General features: G+C 40.9%; 1 protein-coding gene across 2 annotated transcripts in view; it reads right to left on the bottom strand.

The window, feature by feature from the left end:
- The window catches only part of xylt1 (xylosyltransferase I), a 342,709-nt gene that overhangs the window by 51,715 nt on the left and 275,050 nt on the right, over positions 1 to 15,944 (bottom strand). For both annotated transcript variants that reach the window (XM_061880992.1, XM_061880993.1), the window contains exon 10: positions 6,504 to 6,702. In XM_061880992.1, coding sequence (XP_061736976.1) covers positions 6,504 to 6,702 — 199 coding nt within the window. The remainder of the gene's footprint in view (positions 1 to 6,503; positions 6,703 to 15,944) is intronic.

Below are 15,944 nucleotides of genomic sequence, written 5' to 3'. Positions count from 1 at the left end.
AATCACTCTATCACAAAAAAATAAAAGTTGTAGCAATTATTGGAAACTCAAGACAGCCATGGCATGATGTTCTTTACAAGTGTATGTAAAGTTTTGACCACAACTCTATATTCCGAGCGCGATGATGTCACATTATCGATGGGGAAATGCATGTTTAGACACTATGATTTGCCTGAGCAGCTAGGTTACACCCAGAGTAACAAGCGTTAGAAAATGGATTAAAAAGGACGGGTTTAAAAAAAAATACTAATAAAAAAACAAAAAAATATATTTTGATTAATTGTTTCTTTTTTCTTGGGACTTCCCGCGGGGCGGATTTTGGACGCAGGACGTAGTCTAAGGACCCCTGCTGTAGTCACTCACCCAACGCAGTCGCTGTCGAAAGCATTGCTCAGTCCGGAGTGGAAAAGTCAACAACACCCGGTCATTTAAAAAAACGTTTTGATACACAGTGCGTCATTGCGCGTCAGACAGAAGCCTCCATAAACACACAAGGGGCGAGGGGAGAGCAAAGGAGGGAAAGAAAACCAACTAAACAACTGCTCTGTTTAGCTTTCTAAAATATACCGGTATTAACTATTAAACCCAGCCAAGCCCTATGTCATTGTTTTGTGTAAAACTTCTCAATGTCATGTAAAACTTGAGGTGATACACACAGTTTGACTGCACCACTTAAAGTACTCTGGTTATAGACCATGCAGTAAAAGAGGGAACACATTGTTAAACCAAGCATATGGTTTATCTCGCACGTCCAGCATATATCTTTTGTATAAGGGTCATATCTCTTCTGACTATTGCGATGCCACGCCGTCTTACTTAAGGCCTTTCTGCTCTCGTTTTGTGTGACGGACTGAAAAGCAGACTGACTGACAGTTGCTGCACGCAATGTAAGGCTGAGCGTTCAGATAAAAGCCACCGCTCACATCACTTCGCTGTCATTCAGGGTTTTATACGCTCGGCACAGAAGCGTGGGGGGGGGGTGCTTAAAAAAGCAAGAACTGCACGGCGACTCAGCGTCTGCACTCCTTTTGCGCTCCCTTCGAGATGTCTGCTAAAAAGGTCAAACCGAGTCAGGGAGTGTCCAGGTGGACACAAGCGAGGTCCCCTCGGGCACAAAACAGACCCGAGTCCAATCCGTTTGTAGATTTGATGACATTTCAAATGCGACCCCCGCAGCGAGGAAAGTGACGGACCGATGCAAAAATGTCAGTTTACATTCACTCAGCTAATTTTTGTGTTTGCTCCAAAAGGACCTGCCAAGGCTGCGGGGTCCTGCTCAAAGAGAAACAATCATGGGACTCATTCCACTGTGAAGGTGAGGGGACGCTCCAGGTGGGATCAAGAAATACACAAGATGTGAAACTGTACCTATGAACTTGGATTTGTCAGGCTTGCCACTGACAGTCTGATTGTGTTTTAGTTTTTCCTCTGTGTTTAGTATTTCCTGTCAACACTCTTATTTTGTTGGTTTCCTGTCTTTCTCCCTGAGTGATGTGTTTCCTCTCAGCTGCGGCTGATTGGCACCTGGTCACACCTGGTGTCAATCAGTCCACTCCTATTTAGACTTGTCTTCCCACTGCTGGATTATTGTATTGCATGTCGCTTCTGTATTGTCGCTCCTGACGTGTCGTTGCAGCGTAGTGGTAAGCTATATTTGGTCGCTTTATGGAGCTTACTGTTTTTTTGTTCCCTGCTTCCAGTTTTTGTTTGTTCATAGCCTAGTTTGTTATTCATTCACGTGCGTGCTTTTTGTTTGTACCCTTTGTTTGGTTTTGTACTCGTATTTTATATTAAAACCATGTTTCTTTATTCAATGTCTGCCTCCTTCTCTGCATCTTGGGGTTTGTCAACAACAAACTTTGACAGAATTAATTTAATCAATTTACCTTTAATAAATAAATCTATATATAAAAAAATGGGTACTTCCGTCGTACATTTTTTTTCCTTTTACGGAAGGTTTTTTGTAGGGAATAAATGATGAAAAAAACACTTAATTGAACGGTTAAAAAGTGGAGAAAAGACGAAAAAATGAAAATTAAATTTTGAAACATAGTTTATCTTCAATTTCAACTCTTTAAAATTCAATATTCAACCGAAAAAAAGAAGAGAAAAACTAGTTAATTCGAATCTTTTTGAAAAAATTTAAAAGGAATTTATGGAACATCATTAGTATTTTTTCCTGATTAAGATACATTTTTGAATTTTGATGACATGTTTTAAATAGGCTAAAATCCAGTCTGCACTTTGTTAGAATATATAACAAATTGGACCAAACTATATCTCTTGCCACTGACAGTCTGTTTGTGTTTTAGTTTTTCCTCTGTGTTTAGTATTTCTTGTCCTTAGTGCCTGTCAGCACTCTTATTTCGTTGGTTTCCTGTCTTTCTCCCTGAGTGCTGTGTTCCCCCTCAGCTGCGGCTGATTGGCACCTGGCCATACCTGGTGTCAATCAGTCCACTCCTATTTAGACCTGTCTTCGCACTGCTGGATTATTGTATTGCATGTCGCTTCTGTATTGTCGCTCCTGACGTGTCGTTGCAGCGTAGTGGTAAGCTATATTTGGTCGCTTTGTGTAGCTTACTGTTTTTTGTTCCCTGCTTTTAGTTTTTGTTTGTTCATAGCCTAGTTTGTTATCCGCCCACGTGCGTGTTTTTTGTTTGTACCCTTTGTTTGGTTTTGTACTCGTATTTTATATTAAAACCATGTTTCTTTATTCAATGCCTGCCTCCTTCTCTGCATCTTGGGGTTTGTCAACAACAAACTTTGACAGAATTAATTTAATCAATTTACCTTTAATAAATAAATCTATATATAAAAAAATGGGTACTTCCGTCGTACATTTTTTTTCCTTTTACGGAAGGTTTTTTGTAGGGAATAAATGATGAAAAAAAACACTTAATTGAACGGTTAAAAAGTGGAGAAAAGACGAAAAAATGAAAATTAAATTTTGAAACATAGTTTATCTTCAATTTCAACTCTTCAAAATTCAATATTCAACCGAAAAAAAGAAGAGAAAAACTAGCTAATTCGAATCTTTTTGAAAAAATTTAAAAGGAATTTATGGAACATCATTAGTATTTTTTCCTGATTAAGATACATTTTTGAATTTTGATGACATGTTTTAAATAGGCTAAAATCCAGTCTGCACTTTGTTAGAATATATAACAAATTGGACCAAACTATATCTCTTGCCACTGACAGTCTGTTTGTGTTTTAGTTTTTCCTCTGTGTTTAGTATTTCTTGTCCTTAGTGCCTGTCAGCACTCTTATTTCGTTGATTTCCTGTCTTTCTCCCTGAGTGCTGTGTTCCCTCTCAGCTGCGGCTGATTGGCACCTGGCCATACCTGGTGTCAATCAGTCCACTTCTATTTAGACCTGTCTTCGCACTGCTGGATTATTGTATTGCATGTCGCTTCTGTATTGTCGCTCCTGACGTGTCGTTGCAGCGTAGTGGTAAGCTATATTTGGTCGCTTTGTGTAGCTTACTGTTTTTTGTTCCCTGCTTCTAGTTTTTGTTTGTTCATAGCCTTGTTTGTTATCCGCCCACGTGCGTGTTTTTTGTTTGTACCCTTTGTTTGGTTTTGTACTCGTATTTTATATTAAAACCATGTTTCTTTATTCAATGCCTGCCTCCTTCTCTTCATCTTGGGGTTCGTCAACAACAAACTTTGACAGAATTAATTTAATCTATTATATGCGTCATTTTGATGAGATGTTAACTGACTTCTCTGGATGGCAAAGTCACAAAAGATTTTATTTATTTTTTCCCAAGTGGCTGCTGGTAGCAGGAGCTCTGTGATCTTGTGTCATCCTTTTGTGTTCCTGATGTTTCCCTCTCGTTTCAATGCAGGGTTTTTTTGCCTTATGGTCCAGGACCCTTTGAGACTGTGTGACAAGGGGTGGCACTTTTGTGACTTCTCCGGTGCTTTTTTGTGAACTTCTAGATCAGGGGTCACCAACCTTTTTGAAACCAAGAGCTACTTCTTGGGTACTGATTAATGCGAAGGGCTACCAGTTTGATACACACTTCAATAGATTGCCAAAAATAGCCAATTTGCTCAATTTACCTTTAATAAATAAATCTATATATATATATGAAAAAAAAAATGGGTATTTCCATCGTACATTTTTTTTCCTTTTACGGAAGGTTTTTTGTAGGGAATAAATGATGAAAAAAACACTTAATTGAACGGTTTAAAAGAGGAGAAAAGACAAAAAAAATGAAAATTAGATTTTGAAACACAGTTTATCTTCAATTTCGACTCTTTAAAAGTCAATATTCAACCGAAAAAAAGAACAGAAAAACCAGCTAATTCAAATCTTTTTGAAAAAATTAAAAAGGAATTTATGGAACATCATTAGTAATTTTTCCTGATTAAGATAAATTTTAGAATTTTGATGACATGTTTTAAATAGGCTAAAATCCAGTCTGCACTTTGTTAGAATATATAACAAATTGGACCAAACTATATTTCTAACAAATACACATCATTATTTATTCTAGATTTCCAGAACAAAAATTTTAAAAGAAATTCAAAAGACTTTGAAATAAGATTTAAATTTGATTCTACAGATTTTCTAGATCTGCCAGAATATATTTTTTTGAATTTTAATCATAATAAGTTTGAAGAAATATTTCACAAATATTCTTCGTCGAAAAAAACAGAAGTTAAAATGAAAAATTTAACTGAAATTTATTTATTATTCTTTACAAAAAAAAAAAAAATACTTGAACATTGATTTAAATTGTCAGGAAAGAAGAGGAAGGATTTTTTAAAAGGTAAAAAGGTATGTGTGTTTAAAAATCCTAAAATTATTTTTAAGGTCGTATTTTTTCTCTAAAATTGTCTTTCTGAAAGTTATAAGAAGCAAAGTAAAAAAATAAAGGAATTTATTTAAAGAAGTGAAGACCAAGTCTTTAAAAATATTTTCTTAGATTTTCAAATTCTATTTGAGTTTTGTCTCTCTTAGAATTAAAAATGTCGAGCAAAGCGAGACCAGCTTGCTAGTGAATAAATACAATTTAAAAAATAGAGGCAGCTCACTGGTAAGTGCTGCTATTTGAGCTATTTTTAGAACAGGCCAGCAGCGACTCATCTGGTCCTTACGGGCGACCTGGTGCCCGCGGGCACTACATTGGTGACCCCTGTTCGAAATCTTTTGCCCATGGAGACCAGCTGCTGGGTCTCTGCCACATCAGAGTCCGTTTGAAGAGACTGGAGGAGATGCGGATGAAGCGACAGGGACGGGAGGGACAAGCTTCACAGTGTCTTGGCTGAATGAGCAGGTATTGGACACCTCGGTCTCCTTGGACGTAACCATGTGGACTGGACACTGCCCGAGAGTTGGCGGGCGGCCGAGGGTGGAGTCCGCTCTCTTAGTTGCTTTGTTGGGTCTGCTCCTGTCTTGGGCCATGCTCCCCCCGCCCCAGCAGACAATGGCGTGGAACACCGCAGAGGCCACCACAGTGTATGTTTTTTTTTTGTGCTTGTTATTGTGTTACTTTTGTTAGCTGTGTGTAGAAGTGGCTGGTTGCATCAGCTCTGCTCTTTTAATGTTTAAGTTATGTTCTGTTTGGTTTTTGGATTTATTTTAGTTCCTCCTTTTTACTCCCCTGTCTTGTTTCCATGGTTATCCATTAGTTTCACCTGTACCACGTTTGAACTCACGCACCTGTTTTCAATCACCACAATAATATTCAAGCCACAGTTGCCAGTCATTCTGGCGACATCACCTTCTATCACCTACTACTCACCCTTGATGACACCCTTGTAATCCATGCAGATGATCCATGTCCCGTTCTCTTTCCGTTCCAAGTAAGTTTTTAGTTATTCATGCCACAGTGCAAGTTTTGTTTTATGTCCATACTTTTGCCTTAGTGCAAGTTTTGTTTTCATAGCCAAGTTTTGAACCTCCACTGAGAGTGCCTTTTGTTTAAACCCTTTGTCTTTGTAATACCTTTTGAGAGTTAAGATTAAAAGATGCCCTTTTCTTTATGCCGTGTCCGCTCCAAGTCCAAGTTATGACAGTTTTAATGTCCTTTGTGTTCTTTGATGTTTCCCACTTACACATGTTTATGTGTGCTATGGCTATGAGTTTTTTCCCCTTTACCTCAGTCTGGACCCCCCTCCAGGGACCCAGGCTTGGACTGATTTTTTTTTTCTGCTCCCCAGCGTTTACCTGTTTCTCACCTTTTTTGTAAGTTTGCAGACCCGTCAGCGATCCTGTTCTGTCTCCCTGTAATGTTTGTCTGCTCTTGAATGGGATTGTGCTGAAAATCTTAATTTCCCCTCAGGGATTATTAAAGTATTTCTGATTCTGATTCTGATAGCGATGGAAAAAAGGTCAGCGTGCCACTTCAACAAGTCCTGGGCTTTCCTGTTTTGTGGTTAACATTTAATCGGAGCAAATTTCCTGATAAGGTCAACGGCTCAGTGATTTGGTGACTCAAGACTACTCTCCAAAAGAACTAGGCAAAATAAAACAGCCTTATGCAGACTTACCTCTGCAAACTGCAACCTGCTGAATGTGCTTTTGGGAGGAGTAGTCAACTTGAAGTTCTTCTTTGGCGCCAGCCAGGTTTCCATGGTCTCCAGCTTGCTTGTAGCCAGATTGGTGGCATGGTGCCTGACAAGGTAGCCCTGGAACTGGTCTGACTGAAAGTAGAGATGCACGGACACAGGGTGGCCCATGGGGAAATACCTGTCAGGAAAGCCGAGAGAAGTCATTAGCAAACTATCTGATGTGCTGTTTTCATCTTTCAACTTCAGGACATGTTGATGTATATGCCACCAGTTAGCCAACAGTCAATGAGATGTGTGACACGGCTCACATCAATGCTGTGACCTTTAGTGATGAGACACTGATCAAAGATGTGTCTTCCATGCTAATTGTCACCTTTGTTTAAATTATTGTGCACATGTGCATTTTGCGCAATACTTCTGACATAGCTGCAACACCAATAATTACAATAGTTTTTAGAAAACAGTAACATTAGGAGTAACCCTAATTATAGTTGTGTTGTAGCTCGACAATTCGTGCACCACCATTGATTGCTATGTGCATTATATTCCCTCCTATTTGAAGATGGCTCATGGGGTAGAGTGGCCGTCTCGTAACCAGTTCGGTTCGGTTTGGTCATGGCCTAGAGAGCTCATGTCGAGGTGTCCCTGAGAAAGACGCCGAACCCCTAATTGCCCCTGATGGGTTGCGCTTTGCATGGGAGCTTTCGCCATCAGTGTGTGAATGTGTGTGTCTCTATGGGTGAGTTTGATGTATAATATACAGTGCTGTGGGTATCATTCCATGTATAGTAAAGTTCTATATAAATGAAGATAATATATATGTGTGTGTGTTTGTATGTATATATATATATGTATATATATGTATGTGTATAACGTATTTACTCAAATAGCCCCCGGGCATGAAATATGCTCCTGCCTTGAATTACTGCCGGGTCAAACTCGCTCCACAAATTTATTAGCTCATGCTTACTTTTACCGCCGGGTCAAATTTGTGACGTCACGAGTGACACTTCTCCTGTCGTCATTGTCAAAATGGCGGAGGAGTTTTTTTTTGCTTTTACTATGAGAACATCGGTTCTGTAACACATTATAAACGCAACATAAGAGTTACCCACAATGCCGTGCATCCATGACTCTTGGCTATATTATACACCCCGCTAGCACCAACCCCCCCCAACGCGCGTCGGTTGAGGTGGGTGGGGGTGGGGGCGAGTGTATAATATAGCCAAGAGTCATGGATGGATGGCATTGTGGATAATTCTTATGTTGCGTTCATAATGTGTTACAGAGCCGATGTTCTCCAGAAATGTGTTTGGTGTGTGTTCAGAGTGTGGCACATATTAGTAAGAGTGTTAAAGTTGTTTATATCACAACCATCAGTGTAAAAGGTATGGCTGTTGACCAAGTATGCATTGCAATCTCGTATGAGAAGCAGCGAAACGCTTGCGTCCGGCCGGCACACAGATAGCGTTGTGTAAAGGCGGTCGCGATGACATGTTGTAGAGCAGTGGTCCCCAACCACCAGGCCGCGCTGCAGAATATATATCTTTTTTTATCACACTCAAACTTTTACTGCATGCCATTGGTAAGCGCAGGGGTGAGAAGAGGTTTTAAAATTATTAGCGCCTGCTTACTTTTACCGCATGCCTTGAATAAGCGCAGGAGCGAGAAGAGGTTTTAAATTAATTAGCGCCCTGGCGGCTATTCAAGGAAATGCGGTATATATTTATTAATATGTGTATATGTATGTGTATAAATATGTATATATATATATATATATATATATATATGTATGCGTATATATATTTATTAATTCATATATATGTATATATGTATGTTATATATATATATATATATATATATATATATATATACACACATATATTTTAATATATATATATTTATACATACATACATACATATATTTATACACATATATATATATATATATATATATATATATATACATATATATACATATATTTATACATATATATCAGTCAAATGGCTTCACGGTGGCAGAGGGGTTAGTGCGTCTGCCTCACAATACGAAGGTCCTGCAGTCCTGGGTTCAAATCCAGGCTCGGGATCTTTCTGTGTGGAGTTTGCATGTTCTCCCCGTGAATGCGTGGGTTCCCTCCGGGTACTCCGGCTTCCTCCCACTTCCAAAGACATGCACCTGGGGATAGGTTGATTGGCAACACTAAATTGGCCCTAGTGTGTGAATGTGAGTGTGAATGTTGTCTGTCTATCTGTGTTGGCCCTGCGATGAGGTGGCGACTTGTCCAGGGTGTACCCCGCCTTCCGCCCGATTGTAGCTGAGATAGGCGCCAGCGCCCCCCGCGACCCCGAAAGGGAATAAGCGGTAGAAAATGGATGGATGGATGGATATCAGTCAATTTTTGCGTCAACAGCGACAACAATGCCAGCAAACTATATCTGCAAGTTTTTTTTTTGATGCTTCAATGCAATAAAGTGACTCAAAAGAACAGCAGACCGAGGAAGAGGCCATGGCAAAGTGGATCGCGTCCACAGGATTACCCATCACTACTGTTGAAGATGAGGGCTTTGTTCAAATGATAGAGACTAGATCTAAACTGATCATTCCAAAGAAAACAATAATAAAACCATCTGATAAATGTTTTTTATAAGACAGAAATATTCAGAAAAAGTGTTGCTGCTGTCCGAAAGTTCCATCCATCCATTTTCCAACCGCATGTCCCTTTCGGGGTTGCGGGGGGTGCAGGAGCCAAGTTCAGCTGCACATGGGCGGAAGGCGGAGTACACCCTGGACAAGTCGCCACCTCATCGCAGGGCCAACACAGATAGACAGACAACATTCACACTCCAAAACACACATTACAGCCAATTTAGTGTTGCCAATCAACCTATCCCCAGGTGCATGTTTTTGGAGGTGGGAGGAAGCCGGAGTTCCCGGAGGGAACCCACGCATTCACGGGGAGAACATGCAAACTCCACACAGAAAGGTCCCGAGCCTGGGATTGGACCCAAGACTGCTCAGGACCTTCGTATTGTGAGGCAGATGTCCCACCGTGTTGCCCGAACCAGCGCATTGCTGAGGAAAAGTTCTCCCCCCTTGTATCAACAGCCTGCTTTGTCAACCCATCTCTATGTGAAACCCTTGTGTTACGTTGGGAATGCATGGTTGCCATGGTTGGGGTCCCTACAATGCAGAAAGACAAGCCGGAGCTGCGAGCAGGTAAGAGTCTGTCCTGTATTATTTGAAGCAAGCCAAAAATACAAAAACTGAAGACGCTAAACAAACGTAGAGCCAAGACAACTAATTGGTCACCAGGGGTGAACAGCAAGGAAGTCTATAAGCAGAAACGCCTAAGCCTGGTGATTTTGCACATTCAGTCACGTTTTGCACTTCCTGGTTTTGTTTGTTTCCATGCCAACTCATTAGTTTTCACCTGTCACGTCCCTGTTCTCAACCTCACACCTGTTTTCACTAATGATCATAGCTATTTAAGTCACTCTTTTTCTTGTCTTCGTCCTGGGATCTTCACACTCGCACACACGCTACCCATGCTGCACCTCATTCACGCTCTCGATTATCTGCTTCATGCCTTGCAATGCATCTGCCTCACAATATGAAGGTCCAGCAGTCCTGGGTTCAAATCCAGGCTCGGGATCTATCTGTGTGGGGTTTGCATGTTCTCCCCGTGAATGCGTGGGTTCCCTCCCACTTCCAAAGACATGCACCTGGGGATAGGTTGATTGGCAACACTAAATTGGCCCTAGTGTGTGAATGTGAGTGTGAATGTTGTCTGTCTATCTGTGTTGGCCCTGCGATGAGGTGGCGACTTGTCCAGATTGTAGCTGAGATAGGCGCCAGCGCCCCCCGCGACCCCGAAAGGGAATAAGCGGTAGAAAATGGATGGATGGGATGGATGCCTTGCAATGCTGTCCATTTTGTCCACGTATTTTTTTGTTATTTATGCCGCTGCGCAAGTGTTTTTGTTTCATGTTTGTAGTTTATAGCCTTTGTGCTAGTCTTTTGTTTCATAGCCCAGTTTTTTGTACCGCCATTGTGCGCGCTTTTTGTGTGGTTCCTGTTTTTAGTTTTAGTGTTAAAATAAAGATGTCTTTACCTTCACGCCGTTTCCACTCCTTTCGCTTTGCACCTCGGGAAAACAAACCAAGACCAAGTCCAAGCCTGACAAAATGTGTATATCTTTGAAAATACAAATGTTTTCAGTAGTTAATTTCAATAAGTGAACTGTTTAATTCTGATACGTAGATAAAAACCCAAATTCAGTATCTCATAAAATGTTAAACATTGTCAAAAAGGTCAATATTGTAAAGCACTGTCCTGTCAGCAAGTTAACTAATCACATATTCTGAAGTTTTAATTAGTCTCTTAGTCAAAGTTTACTTCTGAATACTTCTGAATTATTTGGATGCACCAAATTCAGATTTATTGAAATGCATCTATATAGTGTCTGCTAAGTTATGTAGAATTGATTTATTACATTGTACAGAAATTGTAATAACTTTTAGAAATGTGGTCTCAAGACAACTTTAAAGATGAGTTTTCCTTTATACTTCATAATAATAATAATTATAACATTGATTTATATCGCGCTTTTCTGAACACTCAAAGCGCTCACAGATAAGTGGGACTCATAATTTATTCACACCTGGTGGTGGTAAGCTACATCAGTAGCCAGAGCTGTCCTGGGGTAGACTGACGGAAGCGTGGCTGCCAGTTTGCGCCTACGGCCCCTCCGACCACCACCTATCATTCATTCATCATTCATTCACCAGTGTGAGCGGTACCGGGGGCAAAGGGTGAAGTGTCCAGCCCAAGGACACAGCAGCGATTTTTTGGATGTCAATAGGTGGGAAGCAAACCTGCAACCCTCAGGTTTCTGGCCGGCCGCTCTACCCACTACGCCATGCCGCCCCTTCGTATTTTAGTCAATGTACTGTAATTTTCGTCGACTAAAATGTTGAGGATATTATTCGACTAAAACTAAATCAATTTAGATAACTATAATATGACTAAAACTAGAAGAAAAAAAAACTGTTGTAAAAATGGACTACTTGGCACCCCATTCCATCATACGACTTCTCAATCAGCCATGGCAGTTTTGACAGGATCCCCTAGAGTTGGAGTAGCTGCCTGATCACAATGCCTTCATTGATATAGTTTAACATGTTCTGAAGTCATTGCATTGTAATATTGTCTGTGATTAAGTGCTTTTTAACAGGTAAGAGTAAGGCTGTCATAGTGTTAAACATTGTTCTAGGAGGGTGACAGCTTCACCCTGGAAGTGATTTTTTTCTTTTTTCATAATTCCGTTTGGGAAAAACACAGCCAAGTAAACTGCAGGATTAATGAAATTAAACAATGGATGTCCGCTAACTTTTTGCAACTCAACGCCAAAAAAACGGAAATGCTGATTATCGGTCCTGCTAGACACCGAACTCTATTTAATAATACAACTCTAACATTTGACAACCAAACAATTATACAAGGCGACACGGTAAAGAATCTGGGTATTATCTTCGACCCAACTCTCTCCTTTGAGGCACACATTAAAAGCGTTACTAAAACGGCCTTCTTTCATCTCCGTAACATCGCTAAAATTCGCTCCATTCTGTCCACTAAAGACGCTGAGATCATTATCCATGCGTTTGTTACGTCTCGCCTCGACTACTGTAACGTATTATTTTCGGGTCTCCCCATGTCTAGCATTAAAAGATTACAGTTGGTACAAAATGCGGTTGCTAGACTTTTGACAAGAACAAGAAAGTTTGATCACATTACGCCTGTACTGGCTCACCTGCACTGGTTTCCTGTGCACTTAAGATGTGACTTTAAGGTTTTACTACTTACGTATAAAATACTACACGGTCTAGCTCCATCCTATCTTGCCGATTGTATTGTACCATATGTCCCGGCAAGAAATCTGTGTTCAAAGGACTCCGGCTTATTAGTGATTCCCAAAGCCCAGAAAAAGTCTGCGGGGCTATAGAGCGTTTTCCGTTCGGGCTCCAGTACTCTGGAATGCCCTCCCGGTAACAGTTCGCGATGCCACCTCAGTAGAAGCATTTAAGTCTCACCTTAAAACTCATTTGTATACTCTAGCCTTTAAATAGACTCCCTTTTTAGACCAGTTGATCTGCCGTTTCTTTTCTTTTTCTTCTATGTCCCACTCTCCCTTGTGGAGGGGGTCCGGTCCGATCCGGTTGCCATGTACTGCTCGCCTGTGTATCGGCTGGGGACATCTCTGCGCTGCTGATCCGCCTCCGCTTGGGATGGTTTCCTGCTGGCTCCGCTGTGAACGGGACTCTCGCTGCTGTGTTGGATCCGCTTTGGTCTGGACTCTCGCGACTGTGTTGGATCCATTGTGGATTGAACTTTCACAGTATCATGTTAGACCCGCTCGACATCCATTGCTTTCCTCCTCTCTAAGGTTCTCATAGTCATCATTGTCACCGACGTCCCACTGGGTGTGAGTTTTCCTTGCCCTTATGTGGGCCTACCGAGGATGTCGTGGTGGTCTGTGCAGCCCTTTGAGACACTAGTGATTTAGGGCTATATAAGTAAACATTGATTGATTGATTGATCACAAGCACATCTGTGATCTTTAAAGTAGACGAATAAACTATTGTTTGAATCATCAGCTTCTTCAACATGCGCTGGGGCTCAGACCACATGTGACAGCTGAGACCACCGAGGTCTGTGAGCTACAAAGAATTACAGAATAGTCATTGAAATTAGTCATAGGGGCACACACACATTTGAAGTAGGTCATTCAGTCAGCTGAGGCTGGAAGGAGGGCTTGCCCTGTTGATTGGCCTCTTCTTTGTCAGTGTGCCTTCTCGTATACGTGGAGAGCCCTTAGGGCAGCCAGCCTGAGTAACTTCTGGAAAAACAAAAAAAAGAGCCAGCATGGGCACTGCTGGGGAACAATCTGCAGCTGCTGTCAGCACATGTCCTGACTCAGAATTCTCATCCTTCATCTCTCCTGCCTCCTAAACTGATCTTTATTCGGAGACAGGGTCATCGTTACAGACCCCTGACTGGTCTCTACTGCTCCTCTGTTCCCGAGACCTCATCAGTATTCTGCAGAACGGGTTAAGAGTCAACCCATCTCTGTGAATGCGACCATGACAAGTAGAACAGCAAATATTTGCACTCACAAGCATTCATTTTCAACTATCTTCCATTCTCTGCACTGTTTTCCATGTGTCTGCCAAATGCTTTTCATTCTTGCTTCTCTTCTCTGTTGTCCTTCCATCATCCTTTTCCCACTCTCATCTCTCAGCTTTCACTCCCCTTTGCACAATCTTTCCTAACCGATACATGTCTGCCAGTGAGAGGCGGTGGAAATAAGCCGGAGTATAGTCTACAAAGAAGCTCCATTTAGGCTTTTTCTCCATAGTCACAGTGGGCTGCTAAAAGAGCCAAAATCACACGGCCTGGCATACAACCACGATCACATCGTTATCATGTGTAATACCTGTGATTGATCAGCTTGATCACCGATTGAAATCACCAAAGTTTCCTCCCTGAAGTTGCTTAGCCAGGACATCAATGCATCCAATTTTATTCGCTGCTTTTTTTTGGGTCTTGTTTCGGGATGAGTACCTTTCACATTTGAGTCAATATTCTATTCGGTTCCCTTGACATTGGTACTGAGCAATACCAATTTTTTGTACATTTGTGTGTGTTTATTTGGTAAAACATGTTTATTTATTTTATAACACCATCTATTTTTTATTAGAATAGAGATGTCCAGTGTTTATAACTTGTTTTCTTACACTTCTGTGCCTTATTTGCACAAATCCAATCATTTCAGTTAGTCCTAGGTGTGTAGCCGTACTCATGAAGTAGTATTTGCTATTAAGCTGAAAAATCCAGTCTTCTTTTTTGCTCGGCCTTACAAATAGTTTATAATGTAAGTATTGTAACATGCTGTTGAGTTCAAATTTAGATTACCAAATTAGAAGGTGTTGAAATCGCCACGCAAAATCGTTATTGCTAATTAATAGCAGGTAAGTGAGAAAGTAAGTACATTTTATTTATAAAGCGCTTTTCACAGATAAAATCACAAAGAGCTGTACAAAACATAGGTGAAGTAAAACAACAATTTAATTTATGACAACAGGGGCAACATCATAAAAATGATACAAAGTGGATTAAAAATGATAGTTAAAAGGTGCATTAGCTAAAAGCTTTACTAAAAAGGGAAGTTTTCAAATATTTCTTAAAAGTTTCAACATAGTCAAGCTCACAAAGGGACTGGTGCAAATTGTTCCAGAGTCTCAGAGCTATAGCCTGGAATGCCAGGTCTCCACGAGTTCTAAAACAAGTTTTCGGGATCTCTGAAGACCCTGGCTTGAAGACAAATGGCTGTGCCCTGAAGAGTAGGGGAAATGCAAGTCAGTGATGTACTGAGGGGCCCCATCATTAAACGCATGGAATGTTAGGGCTCAAATTTTAAACATAATGCGGAATCTAACTGGAAGCCAATGAAGACCGGATACAATGGGGATGATATGGGCTGTTCTGAGTACACCGGTCAAAAGTCTGGCAGCCACATTTTGTACAGTCTGAAGTCTCTTTAGCGTTGACTTGTTGAAAAGAGTGAGAATTGCAATATTCAATGCAAGACAAAATGAACGTGTGAATGATCATTTCGAGATCCAATTTGGACAACACATTTCTCACTTTAGAACTATTTCTGATATGATAAAACAGTTTTTGGTCAGTTGATGGCAGTGAACTTCCAAAGACATTGACTGATCCAACACAACCCCAAGGTTTCTGAGGCTGCTTTTAACAGATGCACCCGGAGCACCAAGGGAGTTCTTGATCAGGGGGATCTTTTCATCGGGGGCGTGGCGCAGTGGGAGAGTGGCCGTGCGCAACCCGAGGGTCCCTGGTTCAAATCCCACCTAGTACCAACCTCGTCACGTCCGTTGTGTCCTGAGCAAGACACTTCACCCTTGCTCCTGATGGGTGCTGGTTGGCGCCTTGCATGGCAGCTCCCTCCATCAGTGTGTGAATGTGTGTGTGAATGTGGAAGTAGTGTCAAAGCGCTTTGAGTACCTTGAAGGTAGAAAAGCGCTAATCAAGTACAACCCATTTAATTATCAGAGTTTCCGTTTTGTTTGAATTTATCTGGAGGAAATTTGAGGACAACCAGTTTTTAATACAGGATACACACTCCAAGAACTTAGATAAAAAGTGAAACTCTGAATTGTTGAAGGAGCATAACAGTTGAATATCATCTGCATAGAAATGATAAGAAACATTTTTAAAACTACTGATCAACCTCCTAAGCAGCATCAGATACAACAAAAATAAAACAGTATATGGCATATCCAATGTAAATTTGTATCGGGCTAGCACATTTTGAACAAGTGGAGACTTACTTCTTT

The sequence above is a fragment of the Nerophis ophidion genome, linkage group LG20 (genome assembly GCF_033978795.1).
Source record: "Nerophis ophidion isolate RoL-2023_Sa linkage group LG20, RoL_Noph_v1.0, whole genome shotgun sequence".
NCBI lineage: Eukaryota > Metazoa > Chordata > Actinopteri > Syngnathiformes > Syngnathidae > Nerophis > Nerophis ophidion.
The sequence above is the reverse complement of the archived record's forward strand: the minus strand, read 5'-3'. Positions and strand labels throughout refer to the sequence as shown.